This window comes from Poecile atricapillus, chromosome 5 (assembly GCF_030490865.1).
Source record: "Poecile atricapillus isolate bPoeAtr1 chromosome 5, bPoeAtr1.hap1, whole genome shotgun sequence".
NCBI classification, from domain to species: domain Eukaryota; kingdom Metazoa; phylum Chordata; class Aves; order Passeriformes; family Paridae; genus Poecile; species Poecile atricapillus.
In genome coordinates this window covers 6,595,427-6,617,771 of record NC_081253.1, presented here as the reverse complement: position 1 = coordinate 6,617,771, position 22,345 = coordinate 6,595,427, and the positions used below count along the sequence as shown (strand labels likewise).

Here is a 22,345-nt window from a genome sequence, read left to right as displayed (position 1 = left end):
TTATTTGCTTGAGTTTACACATGGGGGAAAAACAAAGTTCTATTTTTCTCATACTGGAATTTTACAAAATATCTATTTAATTAATATTTTTGGTAGATTTCTATGCAAGATAAATGCATGGTAAGTGGAAATTGCAGAACTGAAATTGTAGTGTATTAAGAAAATAATTGTGTTGTTTGAAGGTTAGCCATATAATTTGCTTTTATTCTTTTAGAATAGCAGTTGAATTTCAACAATGTAATATTTTCTAGAAATAAGGATTTTTTAATGGCTTCACTTAGGCAGCAGAGAACAGAGTAATGGTCACGAATTTGGCAGAGGACATTGCTTGCTTTCACCATTGTGTGATTCATCAGAACTTTTGTAGGATGGTGGTCACAGAGCAGTGCAAGGCTGCCAAAGGCATCAGCAACCTTGGACACCTTTTCACTATAAATTTTAATGACACAAAAAGGCTGTGGCAGGTCTAATAGAGAGCTCACCTGAGGAGCATCACCCGGAGCTTGTGCAACCATGAAAATTCACTATGCAGAGCTATTGGCTGAGATCTTGGGAGCGTCAGAGAGGCAGCAGTACAGCGTCACACCTGAGCTAAATGCCTCTTCTTCTCTGCAAGGCTAAATGGGCTCAAGATACAGAGCAGCAGCAGCTCTGATGTCTGTCTAAACAGAGGCGCTTAAAGCTGTTTGTTTCTGCAAAATGCTTTTTAATAACAAACTGAAAAATCTACTGCTCTTCAGCATTTGATGATGACTACACCTGCACTGCTGCCACCTTGAGCTGGTTTAGCTGGCTGTAGATTGGAGGCCATTTCAGTTGCATTCTGTAAATGTGTAAAAAGGAAAGCTGGCACTGCAGTCCAGCTGGCTGTGTGAGCCACCAGGAGCTTCAGCAGTCACACTGGAGTGTTTGGTTTATTGCACTGGAGAACAGGGAATCATCATACCACCCACTCCCCAGGATACATCTTGTTAAGGACTTTACTGGTGTGGCTGGATGTGTCCTCCTGGTGCAGCTCTGCTAGGTGAAATAATATCTTCCTGTGAAAAATAGATCTTGAGAGCTACACACGGAAAGTGCTGCATGGGAGCTGCATAATGTTATTCCTCATTAGGAGGGAAACCATTACCATTGTTGCTATTCCCTGCAGAACTCAGACCACACCACTCCCACTGAAGTCTGTGTTCTTTAGAGTCCCAGAAGAGGTTTAAGTTCTGTGATCAGGCTAATTTAATAGGAGAGGTTTAATTATTTGATACCACAGGAAAAAAAATAGAATTACTGACTTTTGAATCCTTTCCAAATCTGACATTTCCAAGCAGGTCTGTAATGGCAATCTCAAAGGACCCGTGCAGTCCCCAGCACAGCCAAAGGATAACCTGTTGCTAAGCAACCAATATAAGTGTGCTGCTCAACATTTATTTCATTTGGAAAGGAATGTATTCTTTTAAGTACTTCATCTTAGCTACTAAGCACAAAGAGTTTTCCACTCGTTTTTCTGTAGCTGTGCACATGTGTAAAACAGCGGATTTGCACAATCAAATGTGCACTTCCAAGAACAGGTGCCAGAGAGGAACGTGCAAAATGGAAGGTATAAAAGAACTGGCACCAGTACTTTAGCCCTTTCTAAGATCAGCATCCTGAATTTGCCTCTTTGTGTCTTTGTTCAGCCTAATTGAAGATGGGTTGCCTTGGAGCATGGATGTGGCAGAGCTCTCTGCAGAGCTAACCAGTGATTGTGGATGCAACCTCTTTTGAAGATGTCAGGGTTTTCCCAATGATAGGAGGAAACACTTTACACCTTGATAAGCAAAGGTCAGAACACAATACCGAATTTCAAGACCCCAAATCTCAGATTCTGCACTTGTTTCAGAAAAGCAGCTAAATAGCTTCAGAAAAGAGCACTTAATGCCTGACAATTAACACCATTTTCACTTTAGTGCTTGTCCCTACAGTGAAATAAAACCCTATAGATCTGCCAGGCTTGTGTGTGTGTATCTGAAAGCAGCCTTGGCTGAATAGTCTATAGCTAGATTGTCCTTGAAAGAGTTATTAGTCATGTTTTCCAGTTTAGAGTACGTGGGGTGCCTGTGTATCTGAAGAGCTTTCTGTTCCTAGCCACTGAAGGTCTTTCTGCTGCCAACCCAATGGATCGTGTTGGATATGGACAGATGTCTCACTGCCCTTTGATCAAGTGACATGGATACACATTTTGCCTTCAACTGGTGTGGTTTCCAAATGATGAGTTTTGTTAAATGAAAAGCAGTGTGGGAGTACTACAGTGTTTGCAAGCTAAGCTGTGTCTTGGGAGCAGTAACTAACAACTACGGCTTTTTTTAGAGCTGAGGAAAATTAAGCTCAGTGTTGAAGAAATGCAGCTGAGCTCTGCATGGAATCCTGCAGCTTTGGTGACTGAAGACTCTTGGTGTCTTAGACTATTCAGGTCTAAATCTCTCCCTGCCCCTCTCCCTCATTTCACTCTGCTTTCTGTGCTTAAGTCAGGAATTGTTTTCCAGACATCTCTTCATTGGAGGACTCACTTTAAGTGTTTGCCTCCCATCTGTGGATTCACAATGCAGAGCTCCCAGAGCTGAATCAATACTTCTTTCTTCTGTCAGCTGTAGTCCATGCAGGAACACTGCTGTCAACAGGCTGACACTGCAGGGCCACATCACGCAGCGTGGCTGTCACATCTGGGAGCAGGACAGCAAATTTGCTGCTTAACCTGACAGCCTGGTCATGAAGAGATTGATTTTGGTTTCAAGACGGAAATAATTGCTGTTTTCAATCCCAGGGTTTTGATCTGTTAAAGTAAATTGTTGGCTGTCTTGTTTTATTTAGGGAATACTTCCCCAAAACTGCTGCTTCCTATTTCTTCAGAACATTCAGTCTTCAGTGACCTCTTGCTGCAGAGATGTACAAGATCAACCAGTCAACCAACCAACGCTGCCACAAGAAGCTGACATGAAAAATAACTCCTAAGAAAATTATCTGACCAAATCCAAAGCAGAATTGCTTAATGAGTGAACAAGTAGGGAAATACAAGAGTCTGGGCTCTTTTTTTTCAAGCACAGATTAAAATAGGGAAGTCAGGAAAAGGATAAAACAAGATGGGCCACTTATTTTTCAAGGCGCTTGATTTTGAGTTGCAAGATTCACAACAGCATTTGGGTTTGGGAAAAAAAAAAGCATCATTTTTCACTAAAAAAACTAATCAGGGAATGGTTAACAAACACAAGAGGACGTTGTGCGAGTAACATATACTGAAATAAAACTACAGGGGGAATAAATTACAGGCAAAAATACAGCACAAATAAAGAGCAAGGGTATCTTAAGCAAAGTGTAATTCTAAATTGAGTAAAGGGCAAAAGATGAGACGCAGTTTCACAGGAAATCTGAAATAGCTCCAGTTAAGCTTAACTTAGGATGCAGAAGCTGCTACATTTGAAATACATCTATGTTTTACTGTATAACTGCGGCATCTTGAGAGGCTGTAAGCACCATTATGCAGCAGCTTGTGTAAATATCCTGAGTGAACCAATGGTGAGGAGGGGGAATATAAAATGCAAAGCATAGATTTGGCTAAAATTCAATATTTTGGAAGGGGTTTTTATAACTTTAAAGAAAATGCAAGATAAAAAAGAGAATGGATGTGTGACTCTGCCAAGGGTATATTATATGCCCTCTACAAATTATTTCACAACCTAAGAGGGAGAAAGGAAGAAATTCAAGTCAGCGTATTTAATACAATTATTCTGACTCCATTTTATTGAATTATTTTTGTCATTTTAGGTTCTGTGTAAAATAAATCCCTTCACAGTGCCAATATAAACAAGTATTTTCCCTTTGCCCTCGGTCAGCTGCAGTTTATGCATTAACAGGGACTTTCTGCTTGAAGTCTTTGTTCTTTTGGAGAGCCACTCCTCTGGAATTAGGCTCCCTGGTTGGCCACTGTACCTCGTTCTCCTGATAGCAGGTGGATCTGGACAGCAGCCAAAGTTAATAACCTGTGACCCAGGGACAGGAGGGATAGCAGCACTGACACAGAAAACATTAGCATTGAAGGAGTATTTCTCCTCTGGCACTTCAAAAATGAAAATTGATATTCATAGCCACATTCTACCTAAGGAATGGCCTGACCTAAAGAAGGTAATAAAAGTTGAGATATTCAGTGCCTTGTTATCAGCAGCCATTTCTACCAATGGGGTTTTTGAAAGAAAAATTAGTGAAGGGTTCTGTGGTAAATATCTCAAGGTTTTTTCAAATTTGGGATTTTTTTCCAACTGTAAAGTATTTGTATTGCACTACTTTGAAAAGCAAGAGTCCAGTCAGAAGAGGATGCAAAACTGGGCTCTGTTTCCCACTTTTTATTTATTCTGAAGCAATTCTTAAAGTTTTCCTTGAGTGTTTTGAGACATAAAATTTCTAGATGATAAGATAAAAATTCCACTTTCTTGATAAAAATAGAGCTGTTCTGTTACATTCATAAATGGTATTCACTTTTGTTTTAGATAAAATAAATAATCAAATATTAGACGAAATTAATGTTAACTAAGACAAATTCATTCACATCATTATACCCACAGGCATGAAATCATTAACTTCAATGGGAGTTGGGTCACTCTAAGTACAGCTAATTGATGATGATAATTTTACTAATATCTGCTATTTTTTCAGTTACTGGAAAGAAGTAATCTATTATATTTAAATTAGAAAATCTCAGCTGTCAGAACACTGAAGCTATAAGTGAATTTCTGTTAACTTATTATTATTGTTGTTGTTAGTGCTGTTTTTATTATTCAGTGACATAAATTTATTCTTGTCCACAATATTTTTCATGATCCTGTGAAATGTATTTTAGAATGAAAAATGTCATTTAGGTTTTAATGTAATCAATCTGAAAGGGTTTCATATCTATTAGCTTTGCTTTTCTGTGATTTTAAGCAGTCCTGTTTCAGTCAATATTAGAAAGAGAGCAGCTGGGAAATGTAAACAGCATATTAGAAAAAAAGTCATGAGAACACCTGGCATTAAAAACATACATAGGATTATTTCTTCATTAGTCGTGAAAAATAACATCATTATGTACAAAACCTCCTGGAAAGGAATGTTTATTTCCTTGTTGAGCTAGAAAGGTTTTTAAAAATATCTATTTGAACTTCCTATTTGTAATAATAACAGCTCCTGAAGAAAAACACATACACTGGATAATGTAGGTGAGGATACAGATACTTCTAGAATAATTATGTCTGTTTTAAATTGATAGGAGTTTAAATATCCAGACTACGAAGATAGGTTACTTTTGCATGTTTCAGATTTTGTTGTCTTTGTGCAGTAGCTTCATAAAAACACCTACAGAATTCCTTCATTCTGATGCTATGTGGGGGTTTTTAAAAAATTAAATATTTTTGCCTGTAAATACTTTAAAAGGGCAATAAATTCACTGAGATAAAATGACCCCAAGAATTCCTTGATGTTCACAGATGTACATCAAGACTAAATTCACTAATGTTAGATGCTGTGGGCCAGCATTGCATTTCTTTAAACAGAGATAAAGAGGCAAATACCAAATTTTTAAAATTTAATTTCCACCTGCTAGGTTTTTTTCCGTGTTCTGCATGATTCAATGGTTTATTAATGGGCTCAGAGTAGGAAACAACTCTCAGAATTCCCTGGAGTCCTCTGGAAATTCAAGTCATTAACACAGATCTCTCCATTTCATGCAAGGAAAACCAATGAGGAATTTTAACATGCACACATTTAGTTAGTGCTAAACTTCTCTTTCTTATTTCCAGCTTTGTAAATACTGGACCTTCAAACTAGAAAATTCTGTTTTCAAGATACTGATTTAACAGCCTAGGAAAATATCACAAGTATAAAAAAAAAAATCACAGGAAAAGCAGATATGGACTGTCAATACCTGCAACTAATAGCTGAGGGGAAGGAAGAAAAAAATAAGCTCAAAACTCAGACCAGTGAGTTTCTCTATTGCTCCTTCAGTACCCATTTCAGGTACTTGTTTTCTGCTCAGCTTACAATTGCAATTAGCATGGGTCTAGTTTAAAGTCCTCATTAGTTGTCATTCATTAAACTTTCCCAAAATTTCAGTATTTTTACATGTGTATAAACCTATTAATGTATGCATTTAAATAAAATCTACATAGTTGCACAGTTAAACAGAGCATTCAGCCTCAGTGACTGCATCTGTGGCTGAGGTCAGGAGGTTTGGCTCTTCACACCCACATTAGGAAAGCTCACAGTGGCATCAAGTACTGATTCTCTATCACAGGAAATTCAGGACTGTGTCCAAATCATTTATACTCCAGTGAAACAAATGCCTGATCTTACTTACTTTCCTTTTAAATTATTCTTTTTTTGGAGAAATGGGAATTCTGAGCATTGTTTTCACTCAGAGATTTCAAGAGTTCATTCCTTTCTAGCTGATAAATTATGAAAGTAAAAGGAAATCAGCAGCTTATGTAGGTTTTGCGTTTTTTGTATGAACAATTCTGAATCTCTCTGGAAGAATCAATGAGCATCTAAGCTTCTCCTTTTTAGCTTCTCTTCCCTGTTTAAATATTAATAGACAAGAGGCTGACCTTCACTCCTGCTGCTGAATCATGGAAGCTGAAAAGTGGAATCAATGCATCTTTGTGCTAATGATTAACTAATCGCAAATTGGAAAGTTGTCAGCTCAGTTTTCACACTGCCAGATGTTTAATTTAATATTTTCTGTGTCAAAATTATTTCAGTTAGAACCTCAAGGTAGTAAGCAACTTTAAGCATTTTTAAAGCAGTTGTTTGAAAATGTTGAAGTACAAACTAAAATTCCAGCTCTACAAACACCATTAGTCCAGTTCAGCTACACTTCAGCAGTTCTGCTGAATTCAGTGAGGTTACTCTGGCTCAAAGCTGAGCACATATGTTTGTCCTGAATGAGGTGTTTTTGTGAGAACTGCAGCTATTATTATTATTATTAATTTATTATTAATTCATTATTATTATTATTATTATTATTATTATTATTATTATTATTATTATTATTATTATTATTATTACTACTGAAGATAACTAACACTATCTTTCTCTTCTTTCCTCCACAGAGATATGGATATGGTGGATGGGTACAGCTGGATCATCACTGCAAGGTTTGGGCTGTTTGGTGCTCAGAGCTGATCTTGTGTCGTCATCAGGAATAAAAACTCACAATAGATCTATAAAGAAACGAAGTGGCGATAAGATTGACTCTGTCTTTGATACAGATTTCTCTAGAGGTCTATTTTCTATGAAGTAGTATCAGGCCAAGTCCTAATATTCCTCAGCAGAACCTTTTTCCTGAAAGATGAAACTCACCCTCTCTTGTATGAACCAGCATCCATTCTTCTTTATCATCTCATTTCAATACTTGGAATAGCTCTGAGAAAGTCTTTTCCACAAGATAGATCAGGCTAAAGCAGATTACATATAGATTTGAGTTGAGTTAAATGCAGTCATCTATATAAGAAGCAAACCCAAAAGGAGCTGGTATTTTAATGAACAAGGACAAGCCACCTGTGGAACCAATGTGGGGGTGGCGCAGCTTTTGGGATATGTGGCAGCTGCAGGAAGGAGACAAGGATTGGACACATTTCTGGTGATTTTGTTACAGGTCTGATGCTAAAATTCTGTGCTAAAAATAGTTTGCAGAGAAACTTTGTGGCAAGTCAATAATGGCCTTACATGCTCTGCCGAGAATTCCATCTGGCCTACTTCCATCTGGAAATTTTGAATGACAAAAAGTGCATGGCAAAATAAAATCCTGTTCAGACACGTGGAGCTGGGGATGTTAATTCCTAAGATTAAAAAAAAACCCCAAAGGTTTCCCATACCATTCTCTGAAGAAGCACCAGGGTCAAACTGGAAGGAAATAATTACATGCATATTTTAAAAGTGCAGTTTGGGATGTGACTGAGTGGTTTAGTGATGGGAGAAGTTTAAATGTAGTTTGCTGAACCAAATCAGCCAGCAGGACTTAACATTAAATAGCTCTCTCTTAATTTCCGCATACATTAATTAAAATGTTAAATATTAGATAATTTTTAGCATGGGATACAGTAGAGAAGAATTAGAATAGAATAGAATAGAATAGAATAGAATAGAATAGAATAGAATAGAATAGAATAGAATAGAATAGAATAGAATAGAACAGAACAGAACAGAACAGAACAGAACAGAACAGTAAAGTCCATCTATTCATATGTGATGAAATGCTTGGTTCTACTCTGCCTTTTTTTCTCACCCAAATATTTTTTTGTTCATTGGACAACCTGCATCAATGTACTACTTCTTAATGTATTTGAGTGTATGGCTCTAGTAAAGCTCTCCATCAGGTTGGAAAACAGGTTTTACAAGAACCTGAAGTATTTCACCAGGGGATTAGGACCCTATAATTGTAGTATTTCAAGTAATTTTCACAACCCATGATACAGCTAACAAGTAACTTGACAGGTTACCAAGGCAGCACACTTAGATTTGTTGAGGAGGGCTTTAAAATATTCATTAGGACAGTATAATTGTGAATGATGTATGAAGTTAATAACAAATTCAAGGTTAACAACAGTTTGAGTTCTCAGAAGAAGCAGACAGAACCTCCCCCAGTTGAGCACACTAGTAGTAAATATTCTGATTTAACAGGTTTTTTTCTTTAGAAAAATTGACAGGATAGGGGCCTTTGGAGAGAGAGAAATCCCTTTCTCCAAGGGCCTGAAGGCTGCCTTGCCCTGAGCTCCTGTTTCCTGGGAAGGTGAAGGAATAGCTGCTGTGTTTTCTTGTGTGGGTTTCAGTTTTTCCCTACAGATGGAGTGTGTTCCCTGCCCAGTGCATCTGTGCATGACTGCACTTACCCACCCCACAGCATCAGGGGATCTTCTGCCTTTCCATTTACCCCTACAGCAGATTAAAACAACCAAGAAATACTCAGGGCTTGCAGGTGTCGGTGAATTGTATCTCACCCCGTTTGTGCCAACAGAAATCCTGTTGTGTCTGTAGCAGCTGGTGGGTACCCCTAATTGTGACAGACAATTTGCTTAATGTGGTGACAGTGTGCCTTTCTTTGAACAATTCACACACAACCAAATATGAAATTTTAGAAGTTTCCATGGTGATAAAGGAACAGTTTTAAATTTCATGACTGTGATAACATTTTGAACTTCCTTAGTCTGGAAATTGGTGGCATATGAGAAAGGTTTTACATTAATTCATATCTTGGGTTTATACTTTGGGGATTTTGGGGGGATTTTTTTCCCAAATTCTTCAATTTTTTTTTCATCACAAGCTGAAAACGTAATCTGAGTACACAATAGGTATCCTTTTGTCTCAGTATCACTGGTGATCAAAAATCACTGGACTGAAATTAACTGTGTTGCACAATTATTTCTGTAGTTACTGGAATCATTGTGATGCTATTGACTTTAAAAGAACACATCCATACCCAAAGGGAAAATTTAGCACAGATTTAATTAGAGCATTGTTTTGAGGTCAAAATTTGGTTTGAGGATAAACTTTGATTAAGGTACCTGGTATCTTTTCCAAATAAATATAGAGTAATGTACATTGCAAAAGGAAGGGGATTCTTTTTATTATTCTGAATAATTAAATCTGAGCTATAAATTACTGTCTTACCCATGTCTATTTTAAAAATAGCCTTTGTTTAAAAATACTTACTGAATAGAAATAAAAGATCAAAACTCACTGAATTTCTGTAAGGAGCACAATATACTCAAGAAACTATAAATTAGCAGGTACTACTTTGTCACATTTATAATGTATGAAAATATCATTTTACAGGGACAGGCAAAGATGATGAAGGATGGGAAGGTTTTTAGAGTTATTCAAGAGAACTGCTGGGATCCAGAAGTACGGATTAAAGAGATGGACCAGTCAGGTACCTCCACGAAGGAATTCAAATCTTGGTGCTTCATTTAGAATAACAACTTCTCTGTCAGTCCATCTGAAAGTGCTTAACAACAGTATCAAAAATGAAGGTTTAGCGTACTAATTCCTTGGTTTAAATCTGTTGACAACTATTGGAAACTGATATGCTTGATACTCAGAAGGAACCTGTGCCCATAACTTTCCTCGTTCTCAGTAGCAATTTATTCCCCATTAGAATTTATTCATTTTGGTGGGATTTAAGGCATGAAGGAACTCACTGACAAAAGTAAGGATGACTGACCCTGGACTTGAAATGGCACCATACATTCCTGTTAAAATGTGATTCACATAAAGGAGGAGGAATCCCTTTCATTTTTGTTCCAAATATTAAAAATACTCTTTTTACACATAGGATCTCTTGTATGTGTTTCCTTTTCTAATACCTTTTTCCTGTTTAGCCATGTGCAGCTCTCTTCTGCTTTTGCTGGAGGACTCTGAGCAAGAACTGGTACAATTACTTTGCCAGAAAAGGGAGTTTTCCTCATTTAGAAACTTAACCAGATGCCAAATTTGCAAATTTATTTTCCATCATGTTACATGCAAGCCACTACATAAGGTTTGTAAGATGGATACTGAGAATGAAGGAAAGATTTTCTAGGCTGATCAATTATTTTTACTAGTTCTTATTAACACTGTAATTCCAAATTACTCTTGTAAGAGAAATATTATCTTACTAAAGATTATTTTTTCTTAGATTGAAGCCTGAATCAGTTTCAGTAGACACAGCTTGAATATCTTCAACTCTTTTCCAGCAGACACAATTTGAATATCTTCAACTTTTCATAAGGAACAAACACCTGAACTGCTTAAAAAGAGCAGATATTGAACAAGTAGCATCTTTATGATTATTGTTTCCTTCTCTCAGGCCTTATCACCCTCGACATGCACATGAAAGAGGTTGTAGCCAGCAGGGAGTTGGTCTCTTCTCCAAGATAACGAGTAATAAACATGAAGAAATTGCCTGAAATTGCACCAGGGGAAGCTTTAGATTGGATATTATGAAAAATTTCTTCACTAAAAGTGTTGTCAAGCCCTGGAAGAGCCCTGGTGGAGTCCCCATCCCTGGAGGGATTTAAAGGATGTGTAGATACGGTGCTTGGGGACATGGTTCAGTAGTGGGCTTGGTAGAACTGGATTAATGGTTGGAATCAGTGAGTTTAGTGGTCTTTTCCAACCTAAATTATTCCATGATTCTGTGTTAGGAGACACTCTAGGTTATTCCTCTTAGGGAGGTTTAGTGCAACACCTAACTTAGGCTAGCTTGGGAACTCACCAGGTAGTGGGCAATTTATGTAAACACAATTTAGGTAATTTTCATCTACTTCATTTTCTCCCTGGAAAAGCAGCATTTGAAACTCCAACTGTTAGACATTTAATGGGAACACCAGAAAGCCTTTGCAAACTCTGAAACAGGCTGCCTTGTCAAAGAGTCACAGAATCATGCCTTGACTAGACTGTAATGTTTTTCTGAGTTAGCTCAGGGATTTTGGGGATTACCAAATCACTCCACTACAGAGTGGATCATAAATAGCCTTTGGGCATCCTTCTCTTTCAGATATTTCCCTCAGCACAAATGGCAAGTTTCTACAAAACAGTTCTGCCCCATATATTTGTTGAAGACAAAGGGAAAACACAGGAGGATTTTTTTTCTCCAATTTTTGCAGCAGCTCTCCAGAAAAGAAAATGTATCATGAAAGCAGCATCACAATATTTCCTCATGAACTAAACAGTGCTCGCTTGGTTAATAAAAAATCTAAACCTGTATGTTACAGCACCATCTGGTGACTTGTGCCCTAAAAATGTCCCTTTTTATTACAGCACTCCAGACATACAGACAGCAGCCAATTAATTATGTGGGGAAAAAAAATGTGTGGTGTTTTTCATTCTTTCATCCTTACTGCTCAGCTAATGATAAAGAATATGGACCACATTGATTCCTTTTTGGTTTAGAAAGCTGTAGCTACTTAGTTCAAATACTGCTTTCTCTTACACAGGCTGAGATAGATTATACCCAAAAATTTAACCTTCAAACATGGCATAATTTTGGGACAAAGATGCAAGGAGTCTCCCAGCTGAACAAAATCTAGAATCAGTCACTGAAAGGTATTTTTAACTCAGAGAGAGAATTTGAGCTTGGTTGTTAAAAGGCTTTGTTTGTGTAATGCCCCAGAAATCTTTCTGGTAATAAGAAATGGTCTCCAGTGGACCAAAGAGTCTCAATTAGTTCTCCTAATCATATGTCCTAGGTCTAATTGATGTACATACTTCTGTCTTGATCCACTCAATAAAACAAGCTATCCATGTAACTCAATAAAACAAACTGTTAAGTAATTAACATCACGGTTCTGTGACACAAATCATCACATTTGAGAAAATATATCAGTTCATCCTAACTGCCTTTCCTTGTTATTTTCTCCTTTGCAAAACCCTCTGAAGAGGGTAAAAAAGTAGAGGCTTTTCTGTGCTGATTCTTCTTCCTGAAGCTAATGTCCAGGAACAGTCAGCTTGGAAATGTACTTTAAGGTTTATGTTAAATTTGCTCAGAAGTGTAAAAATGGATTGAAAGCAGATACAAAGGTTATTGTGGAAAACATGGAGAATGTTCTCAACAGACTAATCAAGAATCCACATTGATGGATGATCCAGCTTTGATAATTCAGTATTTATGTAATTTTGCAGACCTAATCCTTACCCCTAAACCATTGCTGCTGTACATAATATTAATAAGAACTTGTAGCAATCTGAGTCAGCTTCTCCTCTTGCTTCCTACTTAAACTTCTGAGGAGGAGGATAAATCATTTTAATAATTCAAATGTTTTGGCAAGTCATTGTCTTAGAGTTCATTCTCCTAGAGTTTTTTCTGCCATCTTTTGTTTTAGTCATTTTACTACTAACAGCCAAGATAAATTTTTTAAAGCATGACAAGATATGTGCAAAAATATTACAAACAGACCTAAAAAAACCACCAAAACAGTTTTGCATGTAACTATTTTGTGAATTCCTAATTACTATTTATTGTTTGTTTGTCTGCCAGGTCCATTTTTTTCACTCCTGTCACACACAGTGTTATGATAAACATTTGTGCTTGAGCACGAACAAAACAACATGGACTTAATTATTTTTATGTTTAATATCAAAGCTTTTTCTGAAAACAGGCAGATTTTTTTATATTTACAACCTCAGTAGTCCAGACACAAGATGAATGATTCCTAACACAATATAGCTTTGGGAACACTTAGGAAAACATTGTTTAACAACGATTGTTAACATAATGTTATTTATCTTTGGGCTAATTCATTTATTTATTTAATATATATGACAAATTAACCCCAAAGTAAACTTGAGTTACTGTATTCTGTTGGTTTAATGTCAGTTTCATTCATGTGAGAGTAATACTAAATTGTATTTTAATTGTTTGTACATGTGCACACTAAATACTTCTAAAATCAAAAAAACTAATTTCACAAATTATCTGGTATGAATATGGTAGTGTTTTTTTCTTTCTATTTAGCAAAAATATCCAAATCCTAATAAATTTATACACTATGAGGTTTGTGGCCATGATCCTTAATTTAAGAAAAATAGTTTTTCCATGTCACTGTTAAATCGTTCTTATTATTAAAGCTTTTACATTCTGCCTCTCAAACCAAAGTACTTTCTTATTTGTAACATTTTATCAAAAACAGATAACAAAAAAGGAAAGCATTAATATTTTCTTTTTCTTACTCAGGAGTCACCGTCCAAGTCCTGTCCACAGTCCCTGTAATGTTCAGCTACTGGGTAGGTTCCAGTTAACATATTTTGTAATTCATATGTGGCAACATCTTTAAATGTAAAAGCATCTTCCTACAAATTGATGTAGTCACTAGAATTGTTCTGCTGTGAAAGCAAAAAGGCAAAAAAAGAAAGTAGTGCAGGCATGAGAAGATGTCTGCAGGATGTCCTGGCAAAGCTCCACACTGGAGCACACACAGTGAGAAAAGATGAAACAACTGAATTTCTTCTTGGGGCCTTATGAGAGCAGCTAGAAACGGTGAGAAAAAGTATTTACAACATGAATCCATGGTTGGCAGGCAGATATATACGTACACATTCTATGAAAGCTATACATCAACCAGTATTTTCTCAGGAAAAAAAAAGACATAAAAGATATATTTGTGGCCTTGTCCCACTTTCTTTTTAATGTGGCATGGGACTCATTAACCTAGAATGCTTTGAATCTTAAAATTCAGGAGCAAATTTACGTTTCTGTGTTCCCCACATGGTGATCTTGAATGCTTCAAAGAAATAAAGATAGACTGAGGAGATAAATCACAGCAAAATGCTGTTCTAAATACATTCTGAATGTGACTATTAAGCAACATGTACAGGTCAAGATGTTTATATGTAAATGGATTTGTGCATTAAGAACCATTGTGTTAAGCCCATATATAAAAAATACCATTGATATTCAGAATTTCTTGTTAGTAACGTCTCTTCAAAATTTTATTCTGGTATCTAAGGGAATATTTTCCATTAGATATGTATGGGGGGGTGGAAACAGAGATTGATTGTATAGATATTGCACTTTCTTATTAGAATTATGGATGTTATCTACTTCTAAATGTTAGAGAAGTTTGCCCAAGCTATCTCTGTAGAATTCGTATGCTCCAGCATCTCACATTTCTTATTTTTATTTCTTCAGCTCCAGTAATAGGAGAGTAAATATTCATTGCTATGTATAAAAATTATATACTGAGGTTTTTGCATTGGGATAAACAAAAACAGGGGACTGCTTTACACAAAAGACCAGATACTTATGTGCATCAGCAACCTGGGCTTTATTACACTCATCCTCAGCAGTAAAGGCAACAGCAGTTGATAAAATATTCAAGAGAAGAAGCAGAACTGCACCCAGAGGTTTTAAAGCGAGGAAGAATTTAGCCCTACTGGTTTCCAACTATTCAGAACTGCAAAGCAAATTTGGGTCCAAACCTTGTCTATCAGTTGTTTGCAATGACATTTATCCAATAACTTCCAAAGGTGATAGCATTTGAGAACTATATTTAAATGTACTGTTCTGCTTCGTATCTTACCAGGCCAAACCTCAGGATACTTTAGATCTCGCTCAGATATTAAATAATGACTTAGCTGCTACGGTAAAAAAGTACCCTAAGAGGTTTATTGGGCTGGGCACGTTACCTCTGCAAGCTCCAGACCTGGCAGTGAAGGAAATGCATCGCTGTGTGAATGAACTTGGATTTCCTGGAGTGCAGATAGGATCTCATGTCAATGAGTGGGACCTGAATGCCCCAGAGCTGCACGGTATTTACGCTGTGAGTAGCTGTTGCTTTCCTTCTTTGGGGGAATACTGTGATATGGAAATCTGTCTAAAAATATCTTAGAGCACATTCAGTCATCATTTGAGCCTTTTAATCTACCTAGTGTTCAGAGAGACTCAGCTGTAATTGTAAATGATAATTCTTTATAGGATATAATGGCAATAATACAACATATCCTGAAACATATTTTATAATAATGAATAAAAAATTTTGTTTTATTATACAAGTTCTCACTGTAGATCTGTCTTCTTAATTTGTGAGGATAAGTGCAATATCAAATACATTCTGCACTGTTTGCATTTGAGTTCAAGTTACTGTATCAAATTCTATTGAAATAATTTATAAAACTCGCTGAGATTATCAGATGCCTACAGTACCAAAGTACCACACACAACTATGTAAACAAGACCAAAATTTCCAAAGTGAATGTATTGATTATCAAATGAATTAATAGATAGCATTTCTTAAATAGTCTGAGGTCCACATGAGTGTGGTCATTTGTCTAAATTAGGGGTTTAATCAATGTCCATTCTGAATCTGTTTCTCAAGTTATTAGAGCTGTCATCTCAGAATTGATTCACAGAGGTCATTTTGCAGGACGCTCAATTTATTTAGAAGCTCTGTTGGTGCAGCACCTGGACTATTTGTTTGTATGGCCATATACAGTCAGGTATCCACATCTGTTCTTGGAGATGCCCACATTTATGGAATCACAGCACGGCTGAGGTTGGGAGGGGCCTCTGGGGGCCACCTGAACCACCCCCCCGCTCAAGCAGAGTCACCTACAGCCAGATCCCAGGACCATGCCCAGGCGGCTTTTAAATATCTCCAAGGATGGAAACTCCATAATCCTCTGGGCAACCTGATGTTTCCTGATCTCCACTGAATCTTCTCTCCTTGGGGCCAAACAGTCCCAGTTCTCTCAGCATTTCCTCACAGGAGAGATGCTCAGTCCTTTCATCATCTTGGAACTCTCTCCAGTTTGGAACTCTCCAACTCCATGTCTTTCTGTTACTGAGATCCCTCTCTTGTTCTGGGATCTCTCTCTTATACTGAACATCCTTCAGCTTATCTTTCACACATGTAGGAAGTAGCCCCTTTCATTTTTAGAAACATTTCATACAGATTATGAAATTAAGCCATATTGGATAATGAACTTTGCCAAACTACCAGGCCAGTTATTGAACGGCTATTTTTAGTTTACAAATGTAGATGGCAATTATTCTCCACTATCCAGAAGTTGCAGCTTTTATTTATGTATGTATGGGTAAATAAACAAAAATTTTTCAAATGTGTGATAATCTCCTTAGCAACAAGAGCATGTCCAGAAATACATCTGACAAAATGAAGCTGTTAAATCCTGGTTAAGCATATGAATGACTCTGATGACTGTGTATTCAAATTTAAGCACACAGTTAAATTACACAGTCAGAGTCGGTATCCAACACTAGTCTTCTGTTTTCCTTTCCAAAGATGTCAGTAGTTTTGGAAAAATTACCATACTTGTGTAGAGGTGGATTATTGATCAGATTACAACCAGATTTTGAACTCTTAGGAAGAATTAGGAATACTTTTTAATTCTTTTAAGCCAGACAGAGGGCCAAAGGGCACAAATAATGCAACTCAATAAAAATTTCTGAATGCAGCTGGAAAACCATCCTCAAATGATTCTGTAAGACATAATGGGAATTCATTCTTATATTTTTAATGAAACTAAATGAATGTTTGCTTGAACTGAGTTTCATACTACAGGATGGCTGGAAAAGCATTTTTATACTGCATTATTCTGAGAAACACTTGGTTCACTAAAGAGATGTTATCACCTAGGCTTCCAGTCCTGTAGTCACAGGAAGAGCTGTGAAGATGATTGAGGACTTCAGAATACAGCCCAGAGGAGTAAATACAGCCAGCTATTGCTTATAGTTCTTACCTGTTTCATTTTCATTACTAGTGCTACTGCTCAGTACAGATTTGCAGGTCTTTGAAAAGCATGACTAAGATCTAAGACGCATTTTGCTATGATTAGTCAAGATCTAGACTTTTTCTTTTTGCTGCAGGCCGCTGAGAAATTAAATTGCTGTCTCTTTGTGCACCCCTGGGACATGCAGATAGATGGGAGGATGTCCAAATATTGGTTTCCCTGGCTAATAGGTAAGTGTATATTTACTGTGCTTAACCTACATTTATGAACTGGATTATGCCCAGGAGATTGTTGCCAAATAAAGTAAAGTACAGAAGAAATAACATCATTTTTCTGTCAAACTTTCTTTTTTTTTTAGTATTAAGATTAAGACTATTGTGTAAACTCAGCAGTCATTTGGTTCTAAGATTGTTTAGTATTTCTTTTAAATACTTGGAATTAAAATTATTCAGACTAGCAACACAACATACAATTCTTTTTTGCCCGAAACACAAAGAGCAGATAACAAGGGAGAAGTGAATCATCTCAGAAACCAGCTCCTCAAAAATAAAGGAGTAAATGAAAGAGTAAGCAAAATCAAACATTTCCTAGAATTTATTGGGTTATTTCTTAGAAACAGCTTGATCAGAGAGGAAATAAATCTAACTTTACATCAACTGTAGCTGAAACAATATGTACTTTGAAAGCTCTCAGTAGATGTAGGATATTATCTGGTTTCCATTTTTTCCCCGTTTGATGGGTAAATCATAACACTGAATAACAGGAACAGGGTTTTTCTGCTACCCAGAGCTGCTTAGACCTGATTCTACCCTCATGTATTTTGTTCTGCACTGGTTTATTTTGCACGGTTTTGCACTGCCACCAGTTCTGAAAAACATATACAACATTCATTTACTACACTTTCTGCTTGGAAAATCTTCCTGTCCCAAACACCAGTGCATTATCTTAAAACAGTGTCAGTTAATCTTAATCAGAGCAGGCTCAACAGCACAGATCTACGAAGAAAATAAAATTACTGCATTTACTTAACAAAGCGTAAATAGAATATTTTCCTACTAAGCCTAATAAGGTTTTGCATCTGAGCACATGGTGAAACATTAATGAAACATAACCCTTTGAGATGGATAGGTGTTGTTTCCCCCATAGATGAGAGGAACTCCATTCCTAATTTCAAGCTGGATGTCTAAAATTGGATGTTTAAAATGGCATGATATTCTAAATATGCTGGGTGTGATCAGAAGTTGAGGTTTGCTGTAAGAACCTAAATTCCTGCTCTGGGCATCCAACTCAGCCAGGAGCAAAGAGAGAGACAAGTTAGTTCTAAACTGTAGGATCTGGCATCCTGTCATAACCAAACCCCAAATCTGTGTTGGAATATCAATCTATGTATGTGCCCCACTTTCCACACAAAAGAAACCCACAAGCAGATGTGAGACGACACCCTGGCATATTCCAGATTTGTCTTTGAGCAAGGATAATGGGAATCAGGCCTGTACTTGATATTTCAGGACATACCCGGCCTGTCTACCATCTGTCCTAGTGGTATGGAGTAAAAACTGGACTGAGAATTCAGAAGACCTTCACTTCCAGGCCCGTGTCTTTATTTCAGTTAATTAGAGTTCAACTCTGTGTCCCTCCAGTAGAAATAACGCATGACCTTTGGCAGCTGTCCTGCAACTATTACTTTTTCAGTTGGCTCAAGGCTAATGGAAGAAAATTAGAATAACATTTCAAAATAAAATATGAAGTTTAAAAAGTAAAGCTCTTATACAATTAAGACATTTTTCTTCTTAGGCATGCCAACAGAAACAACCATGGCTATTTGCTCCATGATTATGGGAGGAGTTTTTGAAAAATTCCCTAAGCTGAAAGTTTGCTTTGCACATGGAGGTGAGTAGTGTACCATGTGAAACTCCTGTTCTTTGGCTGAGCACGGTACAGTTGTATTTTCTAGTATCTCAGGTAATGGGGCCACCACGTGAAGCCTGCCACCAGCTGAGCACTGTCACCCCAAAGAAGACAGTCTCACAGATCATAACAGGGCTTTTATGAACGCTCTCCAGCCTGCAGGGTTTGAACTGCTACAACAGCCTTTAAGGGAAACAGAAAGAAAGGGGAGGCAGCAGGTGGTTTAAGGAAAGGGACAGGGAAGCAGTAGGAGGAATTTGGGCATCACAGCAGTGAAGAAGTGAGAAAAACAGAGAAAGGGGCTAATGAAGGTAAAGGAATAAAAACCACTGGTGCAGAGCACTTTCATTGTAAAGAGCTGACAGGAAAACTTTGGTGATAAGGTGGCTTTTTTCCCCTCTTACTTTTTTTTAGCTTATTAAATGTTATTAAAAATTCCTTCTTGCAGGTGGAGCTTTTCCATACACAGTGGGTCGAATCTCCCATGGATTCAATGTGCGCCCTGATTTGTGTGCCATGGATAATAAGGTGGATCCAAGAAAATACCTTGGCTCATTTTACACAGACTCTCTTGTCCACGACCGTGGGGCACTAAGGCTGCTAACAAGTGTAGTTGGAGAGGTGAGTTTTAGTGCTTCCAGAAGTGGGTGAGTCATTCTTCAGGTAATTTTCCAGGAAATAGAAAAAGGAGAACAGAAGAAGAAAGCAGGAAGAAGACAATGTCACCCAGTGAAATAAATTGATAGGCTTCTGCCATGTTGATAATGCTTTGACCACATGGATTTATTGAAATGGGTTTAATCCAGGAAATCATGCACTGTCAACCTTAGTTCCATCCTTCTCTAAGCTTGTTCAGGGTGGGACTTCAAGCAAAGACTGCTTCAATTTGGAGGCCTTTTTTCAAATGGCTTAATTTTCAAATTCAAGTGCGTGCTTGAAGAAATCAAATTGTATTTCCACTAGGGAAGTTATAGACAGAAAAAAAAAATCAGTAATAAATAAAGTTTTTGTGAGTATCTCAGAGAAACAATGAATCATTATGGGTTTGCAGAAGTATTTTAGTTGTTTGTAAAGAAATCTTTGTAGCTTAGTAAACCGTTTAAATGAGGTACAGCATGGGAGAGAAATATCCTAAAACATTCAAATAATCCCTTCTCATTTAGTAAATGCTCAGGAAAGGATTGAGGATGGCATCTCTCATGCCAGCTTCCAGTGGATCACTGCAAATCAGCTAGATACTTGTCTTTGTACCTTGATTTCTGCACCTCACGGAGTGTGTGCAGCCAGAGGCAGACACCTACCAGATGTCAAATCAGAAATGCAAGCTCTGACAGAGATTTTCTTGTCTCAACTGCTGCAGTCCTGTTTCCTGTACATCAGTGTCTAGGCTCACATGGTATGGGGCTTTTGCTGTCATCAGGGCCTCCTATGTGACAAACACCACTCAGCTGATTGGGTTTTTTCTACAAAAAAAAGGATCTGTTGATTTCCCATTTCCCTCTCTAATATTCTGAACAGGTCACTGCAATAAATCTGCTCTAGAACTGGTACAGAAGTGACTTGCCTAGGCCAGACAAAAATAGCAATGCAGCACTATTGCTTTCTTTATTATGGTACTCTGAGCTCAGGTATCATACTTTAAAATCGGTGGGTTTTCAGTTCATGCTGCACATGTAGCTTTGTGATTGGACTTGTGCCTTCATGTTCCCTGCAGGACTTGTGCCTTTTAGGAAAACTTTGCATTTGAAGATTCATGGAAAATTAAATCATGTGACAGCACAGCTACAGCTTGAAACAATAGTATGGGAACTTTTGTGAAGTGTGTATGTTTGTACAATACAATAACCTGCAGCTCTAAGGAGTGGAGACAATATCTTTTTTGTTAAACCCACCCTGAACCAAAAATAGATTTATGGAAGAAGCCCCATAAAAAGTGGCCAAAATCCTGCCCTGGAGTCTCTTTCCATTAGAAAGAACTAAGATAAAACCCAGGTCAATTTACTCAAGAAAGATCTGCTAATAAGCTGTTAGTACTGGAAAGTTCTGATAACATCAGTGGGTATTAACTCGGGTGACATTTGCCATCTCTGTGCCAGGGATTAATTTTGAGCACCAGATGGGTTACTAATAAAATACTAGGGTTCCTGCCCAACACTGATTTCTTTTAAATTCTGTTACCAGCCTCTAAATGGCAAATGTATCATGGTCCACACCCCAGTAGTTTTTGATAGGCACTATGTTTTGAAACTGTAGCTTAGAATAAACAAGTGGCTTTAAGGTGTCTTTTACAATAGATTTTAAATTTTTACTCTGTGTGATGTGCACATCCATTTTACAAGACACCTAAAGGCTTATGGAGTAACAGATCAATACTTGCCTCTGTTACCTCCTTTTCTGATAAATCTGCCCAAATCCAGACCATGTTCATTCTAAGTATATTTTTGTTCCACGTGCAATTCTAGTACACAGGATGAGTCTAGCTCTTGAATTTTAAATTGGCAGTGCAAGGAGAAAAGGTCACTTCTTTGTTCCTTTTTACCCATCTTAAAATGTTGGGAGACATGTATTGCCATTGTTAGAAAGACCTTGGTAAATTAACAGCTGTGTGACTCAGCCTGCATGGAACCACAGATTCTTTTTGTGATCTGAATCTGCTAAGCTGAACTGTAGATGTCAAGAGCAAAGCAGCAAAAAGGGAAAAACAGAAAGCACAATAGGATGCTGAATCCATTGCTGAAGAATTGAAGTTTTTTTTCTGTCTGAACTTGTGTAGCACACAAGTTTCAGGGCACTTCTGCTTCAGAGTCAGCTTTGCATCTCAAGGCTGCTCTAAACTATTGCTATTGTGGAAAAGCTTCTCTCTTTGTACCTCACTTTAATTTCTCTACTTTTCATCTTAAGAAGCTGCACATAGACTCTGGTCCTTAGTTGTGATTAGTCTTTGCAACTGGAATTTAGTTCTTTGAGGAGAGAGAGATTATGGACTGTAATTTGATAATCTAAAAGTCACTCAGCATTAGCCTCTCTGATATCTTATTTATTTTGTCAACAGACTTTTAAAATGAAGAGTCTTAACACAATAAATTTGGCCACACAGGATATTGGTGTCTTCTCTAATTCTCCTCTGAGTATTTTGAGCCCAAACAATGTGACATCAGGTGCAATCCTAGTGCTGAAAAGTCATGAGTCAGATACCAAAAACATAAATGTTTTTTACACTCAG

General features: G+C 37.3%; 1 protein-coding gene across 3 annotated transcripts in view; it reads left to right on the top strand.

Moving 5' to 3' along the window:
- The window catches only part of ACMSD (aminocarboxymuconate semialdehyde decarboxylase), a 35,156-nt gene that overhangs the window by 9,212 nt on the left and 3,599 nt on the right, over positions 1-22,345 (top strand). Inside the window, exons 1-8 of one of the 3 annotated variants that reach the window (XM_058839344.1) lie at positions 3,998-4,149; positions 7,104-7,148; positions 9,826-9,922; positions 13,703-13,752; positions 15,051-15,287; positions 17,351-17,444; positions 19,009-19,104; positions 19,571-19,743. In XM_058839344.1, the coding sequence (XP_058695327.1) occupies positions 4,093-4,149; positions 7,104-7,148; positions 9,826-9,922; positions 13,703-13,752; positions 15,051-15,287; positions 17,351-17,444; positions 19,009-19,104; positions 19,571-19,743 (849 nt within the window). In that variant the 5' untranslated portion in view covers positions 3,998-4,092. Of the gene's footprint in view, positions 1-3,997; positions 4,150-7,103; positions 7,149-9,825; positions 9,923-13,702; positions 13,753-15,050; positions 15,288-17,350; positions 17,445-19,008; positions 19,105-19,570; positions 19,744-22,345 lie in introns of those variants that run through there. The other 2 variants (XM_058839345.1, XM_058839346.1) reach the window with 2 other exon arrangements.